Source organism: Myotis davidii, unplaced genomic scaffold, assembly GCF_000327345.1.
Source record: "Myotis davidii unplaced genomic scaffold, ASM32734v1 scaffold394, whole genome shotgun sequence".
NCBI lineage: Eukaryota > Metazoa > Chordata > Mammalia > Chiroptera > Vespertilionidae > Myotis > Myotis davidii.
The window spans coordinates 4204364-4216583 of record NW_006287548.1 but is presented as its reverse complement, the minus strand read 5'-3'; the positions used below and the strand labels follow the sequence as shown (position 1 = coordinate 4216583).

General features: G+C 40.1%; 1 protein-coding gene across 8 annotated transcripts in view; it reads right to left on the bottom strand.

Moving 5' to 3' along the window:
* Positions 1 to 5909: 5909 nt before the first annotated feature.
* PIKFYVE (phosphoinositide kinase, FYVE finger containing) overlaps positions 5910 to 12220 on the bottom strand; it is a 65288-nt gene continuing 58977 nt past the window's right edge. For 7 of the 8 annotated variants that reach the window (XM_006759440.2, XM_006759443.2, XM_006759444.2 and 4 more), the window contains 6 exons: positions 12017 to 12193; positions 9886 to 9989; positions 9043 to 9171; positions 7724 to 7985; positions 6972 to 7046; positions 5910 to 6472 (listed from right to left, as the gene is read on the bottom strand). In XM_006759440.2, coding sequence (XP_006759503.1) covers positions 6357 to 6472; positions 6972 to 7046; positions 7724 to 7985; positions 9043 to 9171; positions 9886 to 9989; positions 12017 to 12193 — 863 coding nt within the window. In that variant the 3' untranslated portion in view covers positions 5910 to 6356. Of the gene's footprint in view, positions 6473 to 6971; positions 7047 to 7723; positions 7986 to 9042; positions 9172 to 9885; positions 9990 to 10079; positions 10157 to 12016; positions 12194 to 12220 lie in introns of those variants that run through there. The other variant, XR_435432.2, reaches the window with a different exon arrangement.

Here is a 12220-nt window from a genome sequence, read left to right as displayed (position 1 = left end):
CTCTCTCTCTCTCTCTCTCTCTCTCTCTCTCTCTCTCTCTCTCGTGACAATACAGCAAGGTGCCATCTGCAACCAGGAAGAGGACCTTCACCAGGACCCGATGCTGATTCCTTGATCTTAGACTTGCCAGCCTCCAGAACTGTGCGAAATTAATGTCTTTCGTGTAAGCCATCCCTTCTATATTTTGTTATAGTGGCCTGAACTAAGACTTACCCAAATACATTATGCTTATTAGCAGGTTCTCTGTCTTGGTGTCTGTCTGTCTCTCTCAGTATCCCTTCATCTGTATTAACTTATTTATGCCTCACAATTCAATAATGCATTGCTATAGAGTCCAGATGTATACGACATACAGATGCAATTATATAGCTGTACTGTGTCTGTCAATACTATTACCTACAGCCATTTGTATCTCTTGATCACAACACAATGAGATATATCTACACATACTAGTAGCAGTGTGAGCTATGGGAGCATGACTCATCAGAGCTTAAACTATGATGTTCAGAAGATGAAGATGACGAACATAGTCTATATCTGACCTTCTCTGGCAAAAGGTAATCGGACACCTTCTTGTGCCAGATATATGGAACAAATTAAAGATTTGATGATGCCAATGTTTTCTCAAATTTGCTGTATCTGAAGAGACTTGGGAAAATCAAGAGTGGGGATCCGTAATCCAGCTGCTTAAAATGATTACTCACAGAATTTCGGTGAAGACGAATGCCCAGAGGTACTCATCTGGGTCAGGCTAGGGTGGGCAGTTTCTTCATATGAGTTTAAGGTGAGTAGAGCTACTTTGTTTAAAGAAGTTTTTCCTCAGCTTGGCTCTGTTGACCTAGTAGTTATTAATTAGGGCAGTAAGTTATCTGTCAAACTTGTTTGTTGTTTTTAATTTTTGTCTAGGTCTTCATAGGTCCTTTAATACCAAGTTGGGAGAAGCCACATCAAGGATTCCATTTCAAGTCCAGAACCCTGCCGATAAATTTGACTTAGGAAAAAAAAAAAAAATTTGACTTAGGAGACTGATTGGTATATTGTGGCTGAAAGTAAGAGAATGAACCACTGGCAGGAAGACTTCAGCCAAGGAGAGAATTGCGATGTTTCCTTGACTTAGGTCGCTCGGACCCTCTCTCCCTCATCGTGCTTCCCTCCAGATGGCGAGAGCTTTATGCGGCAAAGCCTGGGAGTGGAAATGCTGGGTCAAAGCATAAGAACATTTTTCGAGTTTCTATTTATGTGCATCAATTGCCCAAACAGGTGTTTGATTTGCAGTCGATCCATAAAATTGATGTAACAATTTTTAACGTATCGTGTGGCAAATTATATCTCATTATTTTAATTTGCATGTCTTTAAATGTTAGTAAGGAAGCTTTTTATGTATTTATTAACCATTTTACTGCCTGTTTTTTAAATGGCCTCTTCATCTCCTTTACTCAATAGGCCATTTAAAAAAATAATCATCGCATAACTATAATTAAATGAAAGGCCACCGTTTCTTGGAACAGATTGTTTCCCTGTATTTTTTTAAAGAAGGGTACTGAACAAAAATGTTAACATTATCAGGTAGTGATTTAACTTGGAGAATCACAAATTTCTCTATTCAATATTTTAAAGCACAAGGCTTCTATTTCTGTCCTAAGAAGGGAGTGGTGAATGAGAAGCTAAGAAGCAAAGATGATGGCAACTCCAGAGTCCAGCCCAGGCTGCTGTGCTCCCCAAGCGTGCTCTGGCCAGGGGTAATGGGTATCAGTGTACAGGGTCATAACTCTGTGGTGGTACCTGAAAGCATGTTTTTGCAAATTGAATTAAAATTTCTCTCCCTGGTTATGCTACTGTCTGTTCTAATTTGTTGCAATTAACAGGACTTCCAAGTAGAAGAAACTGGATTTTTAAAAGTCATGGAATAGAGAACTACCTTTTATTTGACCAAGAAGCATATGAAAATATCCTCTACATCGTCAGTCAACAGAGAAGTTCAAATCAAAACCACGAGGAATTACCTCACACCCATGAGGATGGCTACCATTAAATAAATAAATAGATAGTCCAGGTTGGAGAGGATGTAGAGAAATTGGAACCTTTCTGCTCTGTTGGTGGAATTGTAAAATAGTGCAACTATTATGGAAAACAGTATGGAGTTTTCTCAAAACGTTAAAAAAATGGAACCACCATATGATCCAGCAATCCCACTTAACAAATTTCAAAAATGATCTTAAAGACATATTTCCACTCTCATATTCATATCAGCATTGTTCCTGACAACCAAGAGGTACAGGCAATCCAAATGTCCACTGATGATGAATTTTAAATTGTTGTACATCCATACAACAAAGTGTCGTTCAACCTTAAAAAGGGAAGGAAATGTCACAACATGAATGAACCTTGAGGACACTACCTTGAGTGCCATAAGCTCATCACAAAAAGACAAATACTTATAATGAAGACTCTAACGTAGTCACATTCATGGAAGCAGAATGTGGGATGGTTGGGGGGGTGGGCGCAGGGAAGCGGGGGCGAAGGGTGAAAAGAGTTGTTTAATGGAACAGTTAGTGTTGCAAGATAAGACAGTACTGGAGATGTGAATATATTTAACACTACTGAACTGTACACTTAAAAATGGTTAAGATGAATAATTTTGTTACTTTTTTAACCATTATTTTTTAAAATTAGGTTTAAAAAAATTACTTTCATTAAACATTCTCCAGAAATTTAACAGGAAGTTAATTTCCGACACAAGAGGCTTCTAGGGGAGCAAGGACAGAAAACTAACGGGTGCTTGGTACCTACGCCTGTGCCTTTTCCTTCGCTACAAGGAAAAGCAGGCAGGCGCTGCCCCCACCCCCCTCCCCCAATGCCCTAGGGAAGAGGAGCCGCCTCCAGCCCAGTGGCTCTCACTTGCCAGGTGAGTCCAGGCACCCCAAGATGGGCAGCGGTGCCCACAGCTGCAGGCTGCACCACACTCGGATCCACTTTAGGTAAACCCTGAACATGAGGAACAAAATAAGGCAAAATCAGGGTTCATGGCAGAAAGGGCTGGTGGAAGGGACCCACAAACTCAAGACCCCCTTTCCGAGATGTAAGAGAAGCGTCATTTATTAGTGAGAGATTCAAATCCTCAGAAAAGGAAGGGGGAGAGCATGAACAGAGAGGTCAGGGGCCAGGGGTCAGGCCTGCATGGCCAAATCCCAGCTTCCTTTCTTAATTTTCTCAAGCAGGTTCAAAACTAAGTGAAGTCGATTCTCAGTTTATTGTGAGTCTTTTTTATTTACAGAATAAGTCTTTAAAAGGTCAAGGCAGTTTTATCTCTTAAATAACATGTCAATCATATAAAACAACTGGAACCAAAGTAGAGAAATATATACAATATCATACATTAGGTATTTTCAGTATTGTTCATTGAATTTTCATACTAAGTTAAAAGAGGCTATTATGATTTACAATATCATTTCTCTAGTTAAAATTAAACCTGTCCAAAGACAGAATGTACATTTTTATAAAACCAGCACAGAAGCATTAATAAAAATGCTCATGATTGTAATTTTAATTTTTCTATAATACACTGCACCCGTGTTACACAAACAAACAAAAAAAGGCATTGCACTAGATGCTTTGAATACTGCGTAAGTCAGTATGTTAACACTTGAGGAGTAATGAATGGCCGATCTCTTTCACTGACAGGCTCATTCACAATAGCTTCCACTCTATTAACCAAGCAGACTTTCTACAGATAGACTCCTTTCCGTGGCAGTTATAACAAGCCCACTGCTAGTGGGTAAAATGCCAAAGAGAAACTGATGCCACAAAAACCAACACAACCCTATTATTTACACTATCCAATAACAGCTAAAGTTAGAAAGCCACACTGCTGGATCAAGGAAAAAAATTATAAGTAGGACATTTTATAGGAAATGTTTAGTGTCTAAAAATTTAAAATATTCAATAAACTGTAAAAGGACTTGCAACAGCTTATCCCTCTCATTTTTCTTAGGTTTGGGTAAGAAAAAAGTAAATACTTTTTTATTTTTAATATAGTTTTGATGGCATCAAAAGGCTTCAAATTTATAAAGGAGATTTTTATATAATGCAACATGTTTAGTTTTCTTGTGCTACTATCAATTATTTCCAGGATTCATATTTAATTCTAAGGAAGAAAATATTAAGATTTCTTCCATATTCTTCACTTTTCAGCATTAATATTTTCTAGGCCTTGAAAGCGAACTCAAGGAAGGTAAAGTCAACCAGTGGTTAGCACTGAGCAGCACAATAGTTCAAACACCTTAAATATTGGGTGGCCTACACAGGAGCAGCAACAAATTAAAGTTTATATTTCCCCTTCATTACAACAGTTTTAAAAGGATAGCAAGTATTGCTTCAGTTTACATTGGAACTTTTTTAGCCAAAAAATTAGCTAAGAGGCAGCAGTGCTTTTTAAAAAATAGTTCTTAAAAGTCGTGGACAAGGAAAACATAATCAGCAAGACACATAATTATTGTCAGGCGCTGTTCCAGTGGCGGATCCAAGGTACACATGTGGTACTGAGACCAAAACAAAGAAACACCATCATCACAGGTGTTCATGACTGGGGGTGCAGGAAATGGACAGGACAAATAACCCACAGCATCCTGAGAGAAAAAACCAACAGAGAAGTCAAAACAGTGATTGCATTCCAAACGGGATGTAAAAACCATTGCTCCTGGACAGGCAAGTTGATGTTCCCGAGGTGTCACTCCTGTACCTACTATACTGGTCTTTCATATGGACACTAACATCACCACGTGTTGTTGTTTTAAATGCTTATCATCAGATCAGTCCTAAGTCCTTGGTCAACTTGTTTCTAGTTCAAAACAAACCATGTTTTTAATAAGCACCATACACCAAACTAACGTTTTCATTCTCTAAAGCGACTTTTCCAAAATGTTCCCATTTCCGGTCTATAGTCTCTGTAACTGCAATGTGTCCAGCTTTCTTTGTCTTCCTATGTGAAAGTTACAAGAGAAATGTGCTATTATAGGAAGCCTGAAAAGAGTAGAACACTCACAACTTTATAAATCCCCCCAATTATCCTTTTTATGCAAAGAAGCCAAGAGGGAATATTCAGGTTACGTTGTTATTATTATGTTTAGTACTTCGGATAACTTTTTAAACAACCTATTTTTTTTTAATGTATCTTTATTGATTTCAGAGGGTTCCTGCACACCTCCAACTAGGGATGGAGCCCTCAACTCGGGAATGTGCCCTTGACCGGAATCGAACCAGGGACCCTTCAGTTCACAGGCCAATGCTCTCTATCCACTGAGCAAAACCAGCTAGGGCCACCCTGGGTATTTCTTAGATAGATGTCACTTAAATTGCTGGTTATATTGAAATAGACACTTTACCTCTACAAAAAAAATGAACAAGTGCTTCCCTTTCACCCAATTTCTTGGATTGGGCCTAAATTATTTTTTACATTTAAAAAAACTCCTTCATTAACCATTCGCCCTTTGGGGACTTAGTCATTATAAGACTCATTTACTAATGTTGTCCTTGAAAGTTAAGAGGAAAAACCTAGAATAAGAGCATGTGCAAGTAAGTGCTGTTTAACATATTAACTGCACAAAAGTTGTAAACAAACTTGAAAAACAGCTCCAGAAAAAAAGGCTTAAAGTTAATAGCAGCAGCCTCTTGCCAGCCACAGAGAAGTAAAGACAGAACCTGAGAAACATCAAACGTACTGGAAAGATACAGGGCAGGGAAGAATTCCTGATTTAAGTCACATTCCTCTGTAAAACAAGAAGAGGCTGTGTCCATCTGTTTAACTGGCCATTCAAAGAATTCACAATTTTTTTTTAAGTCTCAAAAATCTTGATACTAGGCAACATTAATTACATAAGAACCACCCCCCCCCCCCCCAGAAAAATCCCCCCCCCCCCCCCCCCCCGAAATCTCACCAGCTCTACAAATGCTTTTTAAGTGAAGAATATATCAAATGTGATGCCCAGTCACAGTCTATGAGACATTGTTTTCTTAGCAGGACTGTTAGCAAATTTGACAACCTACTTTTCACCCTAGCTCCTCAACTATAACCATGTATTTGTCCTTAGCCCTTTGAAATGTGTCTATACTTCTGCTTAAGTGAAAAAGAAATCCATGCCACTTTTCAGTCCAGGGAGAGCCAATTTGTAGACATTGAAAACCAAAATGCAAATCCACGGAATTTTAACCCTCAGTTACAGATGGCCCACACAGACGCAGGACTGAAAGGCTTTGGCAAATAGTGGTGAATGTGACAAACAAGTCAAATGTAGCTTATTGGTGGTCCGTTGCTCCAGCCCCCTGTCCTTCACGGTCCACTTCAAAATAAGTGTTTCATTTCAGCAGTTCAGACCTAAACCTGTCCAGTGGTCCGGGACCATCAGGAAATACTTGTCCATTGCTTCACAAAATCTAGTCCTGTACAGCTCTGGAGAGACCACAGTTGGCATTTTACCTAAAATTATGAAACAGGAAAGGGAAAAGAAAACCATCACATAAGTGATCAGGCAACTCACTTCAAAAGCTGTCCTTTCATGTAAACTGCATACCCCGCAGCAGTCTGAGCCACGACATGGGACAGGTCCTTCTTGGTAGGAGTTCCTATTTTAAAAGATGAGCTCTTGCCTAGAGGGATGTGTACAGCACAAAAGGGCCAGCAGTGCACATAGATCTCAGAAGACTTCAAGTGTTAATTCCAAATAACCTTATTCAGAACCTCTGGCCCCCCTTTTTTTAACTTTCCATTTTGAGAACCTCTGGCAATTTAATACAAATTAAAACTCAGTATTTACTAACCTACAACTCCTATTATTTGATCATTTTGGAAATTATGATAAAGTCAGAGGTAACCACTAATTTTTTTGGAATTAAAAATGTATCAATTTTTTAAAATGTTAACTGATAAGGAAAGCATGAGAATAGTTTAAAGAGAAAACAAAACAAAAACTGCTCACCTTGTCCTCCTAAAATTCCTGTTGATTTCACAACCATCTCAAGCTTTTTGTCCCATGTAAATGTCCGAATATAATCTGTTGCAGAAAGCAAAATCAGCAATAAAGTTTCACCAATAATATAAGCAAAGGACATTAATAATTACTATTACTTCTACAATAGTTAACATTTACTGAGTCCTGACAGCATGTGATGTGCCCACAATATGCCAGGTACCCTTCTAAGGATTTTTCCCCATATCATAGGCCTTCCTTTTTAAGTGACTTTTTGGCCTGGGCCAGTGTGCACAGTGGTTAGAGAGTAGGCCCATGCACTAAAGGGTCATGCGTTCGATTCCCAGTCAAGGGTGCAAACTGAATTGCAGGTTCAATCCAGTTGAGGTGCCGGCAGGAGGCAACCAATCGATGTCTCTCTCTCACATTGATCTATCTCTCTCTACCCCCTTCACTCCCTCTCTTTCACTCTCTCTAACAATCAATTGAATAAATATCTTTGGGTGAGGATTAGCAAAAAATAAAAATAAATGACTTTTTGAATGCAGATATTTTGGGTAAAGATAATAAAAATGGAAATGAGGCGACTGAATAGAGGTACTATTTATATCCTAGAATTTAAAATCTATTATTTTGAAATTTTTAAATGAAACTTGATAAAAATATTCAATAAGCTATTAGTAGACCAGGTTCAGTATAATCTTCAAATTTGACTCTGGTTTCAATCATGAACCATAAGTGAGGTACGCTTATTGACTTACCTATAATCCCAACAACCAGCTCATTGCTGGTATCATCTCGTCCAACCAGCAAAGAATAATCTATAATGAGGTGGCTAGAAAGGAAGTGGGAGTCGCTGCGGATCGAGGCTCTCAGCACCGCTTTGGAATGAGAGCGGATATACAGAGGGTTGTCTCGGACCATCTTCAGGAGGTTCTCATCCAGCAGCACTACATCACAACTCTCCTTCCCCGTGTCAGTTTTCACATTTCTGTTCCTAAGTGAGCCCTTTAAATCAAACACCTGGCAGAAAGGAAATTCAGTCACATCGGAGTTGCTACAAATGATTAATGCCATTAAAGTAAAAAGCCAGAGGGTTCCCTATAGCCACTGCCATTATTCACACCTACATTTAATTTAAAAACTTAACCTATGTCATTAAATGCATGCATTATAATTGTGTAATACATAAAATACATGTGATATAATTATATCATATGAAATTAATACCAAGTACTCAGTTACTGAAACATTTAAAAAATAACTGACCCACTTAATCAACGTTAACATCAATAAGTAACTCCAAAAATACATCACTGGATTGAAAGGCAGTTTAGGAACCAGATGCAAATATTCTTAGGAAACTTAAAAGTTTTGATTCCAAAACTTTATGTGATTACTTATGGCAACAGAGAAGCAACAGCCCACCTTGAGGAATTTTGGGGTAGTGGCAATGGTCAGGGACTTGGGGACTAGACCAGTGCAGCCTGAAGTGTACTGGACAGACCATCGCTAGTAGGTTGCTCCTGGCTAGTGATGATGTAATGCACATCAATTACATGAGGAAGCATAGTTTAGTTCAGCAGCTGTTTTTCTCATATCATAGCAAGACATTCCCAATGAAGAAAGTAGTGCACTGAATTGCATTCCAGTACAAGCTCCGCATCTCACCACCAACTGGAAACAGTTCAAAGACCAGCACTTTAAAGAGTACTTACTGTTCTGGAAAGGAGACCAACCTGGTTCTAGAAATATCTGTGACTACCATAAAGTACTTCATTTCTGTGGGCCTTCGTTTCTTCATGTTTAATACTGAAATGGCAGAAGTACATCTGCCTTCTAATTCTATAATTCTGTGTTTCTAGGACACTGGAGATGCTAAATTTTAGGACTAGTCTACAATATTCCTCTTTATTCTTCCCTTATAAGGTTCAACAAACCCAAAGTTAAATTTGACCAAGCAACCAAATTCTAACATGTACTGTCCAACAAGAAGCTGTTCTCTGATTCATTATATTCACAAACCAGAAAAACAAAGGGTTCCAGTAGCTAAATGCTTTGCATCGTCCAACACCCTTACCTGTGCCATCTTTCTCCCATAGAAAAGATTTTCCATGACAAGGAGATCTAACTTCTTCTCAGTGTTGTTCTGAGAATTCTTATAACCAATTCTGTAAACTCCAAGAATTTTGGCTAATGCAGTGGGCCTCTAATCAAGAAAAAATGAGAGTAAATTCTTATCAAAAAGGATTATTTGTAAATTTAATACCAATATCTGGGTTTTTCATGTTATACCCAATTACGATCTTTTCTTAATATGAACAGTCTGAGGGCCTTAAAAAAACTAACTTGAAGCTCAGAATCAAGTAAAGCAGCAACGCCACTGAACATACTAGATCCTCTACATCCTCCCAGGGGATAAGCCCCCACAAATGTTCAAATCTACAAGTTTTATTACGACACTGAATTTCCCCGGGGACTGCAATAAACCATAAAAGGGAAAAGGATCCACGTGACTCCCCATACTTTTGCCGGCAGGGTCACTCCTCAACGGCAACGGACAAACCTGGCCACAGGCTCCTCTCTTTCTGCCTAAGGAACCCATGCCCTCATTTTTCAACACTTTTCAAATTTCTGTCTCAGCAAAATTACAAATTATTAAATGTTCAGCTATTTTCATCCAGTCTTGATGTTTTTAATCGACATATATATACTAATTAAATGCAACTTCCTTGAGATCTCTTGGCTCCTCAGTGGCAAGGTAGGAGGAGTTTGAAATCACTGCTATCCCATCTCTGCAGCACACCAGAGATCCAGCATGGCCTGTCCACATCTTACCACAGAGAAAACTCACATCAGGACCAGCTCTGAGGATGTAAAGGCCCAGTGACTCTAGCTATAGACCGAGGTTTGGGATGCCTACCTTTTGTTGAACAGCGTTTGTAATGTAACTGAAGTAGTGTGGTGCGAAGTCGAGGAAAGACTGCACTTCCAGACGAGGCATTTGCTTCAAAATGAATCTATCATCTAAAAGGCAGAAATCTCATGGTTAGTCAATCACAATTATTCACTGAGATGATCTACAATAAATCATTCCAAAGACCCCAAATGACTTACTTGTTTCCTGTTTTAATTTAAGAGATACTTTCTGATGTCACAGAGAAAATCCTCATCAGAACACAGTTCTCAAGTAACTGAAGGGTGGGAAGGGCGTCATGTAGTCAAGAAGCCTCTTCTGAAAGTACCACCCCTAAATTCATAGTTGATCTGCCTTTTAAAACTAAAAAATTTTTAATAAAATTTTATAAATGTTTTCCTTTGTTAGCAATCCAATAAATTATAGTTATAAAAGCTCTTATCAAGCAATCTGACTGGATTATCTCCAGTGATTTTGCTCAGTGGGTGTGGAGAATGGAATGGAATGTGAAGTACAAATGGTCATGGCCTTCTGTAAGCCTTGATGAGTGAGGACCTTGGCCTTCCCACTCTCAGGTTAAATGTTTCTATTTTTATCTTTCTCTCATCAGTGCAGAAAGATACAAATCCTTTTTTATTTTAAGGAATTTTTACCCTATCTAATAAAAGACAAAAAGGGTAATTAATCATACCTCTGCTACGCTTCCCATTGGCTAATCAGGGCGATATGCAAATTAACTGCCAACCAAGATGGCGGCTGGCAGCCACGCAGCTGAAGCAAGCAGGAGGCTTGCTTGCTACAGTGATGGAGGAAGCCAAGGTTCCCGGCCTGCCGTGGCCCGGCTCTGAGCTCCAAAAGCAACGTTTCAATTATACAAGCTAAACAAACCCCAGATACCTGCTTTCAGCCAGCCGAGGCCTCAGAGCTGGGAGCGCCAGTGATGGCAATAATGTTTTAATTATAGAAGGTAAATAAATCTCAGAATAAAAAAAGAAAGAAAAAAAGGAGGCTGGGAGCTTCAGTCGCTGCCCAGCCTGAAAAAGGCCCTCAGCCCCTCACCCAGGCTGGCCAGGCACCCAAGCGGGCCCCCCACCCTGATCCGGGACACCCTTCAGGGCAAACCAGCCAGCCCCCACCTGTGCACCAGGCCTCTATCCTATATAGTAAAAGGGTAATATGCAAACTGACCCTAACAGCAGAAAGACTGGGAATGACTGGTCACTATCACACACACTGACCACCAGGGGGCAGACGCTCAATGCAGGAGCTGCCTTCTGGTGGTCAGTCTGCTCCCACATGGGGGAGCTCTGCTCAGCCATAAGCCAGGCTGATGGATGCCAGTACAGCGGTGGTGGTGGGAGCCTCTCCTGCCTCCTCAGCAGCGTTAAGGATGTCCAACTGCAGCTTAGGCCTGCTTCCTGCTGGCAAGTGGACATCCCCCAAGGGCTGCCGGGCTGCCAGAGGGATGTCTGATTGCCATCTTAGGCCCACTACCCTAGGGAGCAGGCCTAAGCCAGCAGGTGGTCATCCCCCGAGGTGTCCCAGACTGCGAGAGGACACAGGCCAGGCTGAGGGACACCCCCCAACCCGAGTGGACAAATTTTTGTGCACCGGGCCTCTAGTTTTTAAAATAATATTTTCCATTACCATTTATCCCCTCTATACCCTTAAATAGAGGAAGGGAGAAAGAGAGAGAAGCATTGATATGAGCAAAACAGTAATCAGCTGCCTCCTGCATGCCCCATAATGGAGAGTCAGCCCAAAACATGGGCATGTGGCCTGACCGGGAATCAGACCAGTGACTTGTCAGTGCACAGGACAATGCCCAACCAACTGAGCAACACAGGCCAGGGCTGAGGTACCTTTTGAATTATCTGGAAGTGCTCTGTTATTTGCATTTGGAAAACTCAGGACTAGAGAGAATTTAATACAAATCTGATCCATGTTTGTCTTTAATTACACACCCTATATATGTATATTCTTTTCAATATTTTATGACACAGCATAAAGTATAAACATAAAAACAGAAAACTCTGTTTGCCAACTGACATAACTTACTGCCTCAATTCAAGCCATTCATGAATTACGTGAGGGATAGAGAGATACCACTGAATCAGTAAATGACTAAAAGACTCACCTTCAGTGGCATAGAAGGCAGCCCCCGATTTGCCTCCACGGGCCTGCCAGGGTGATGAGTGCGAAAGGGATCGAATGAAATCTTCTTCACTGCTGCCCAAAATCACTTCCCGCATCTTATGAAATTCTCCCGCATAGTAGAGCCGACAATAAAACTTGGCGTTAGCATCAGAAAATTCTATAAACAGAAGTGTTAAAAAAAGCT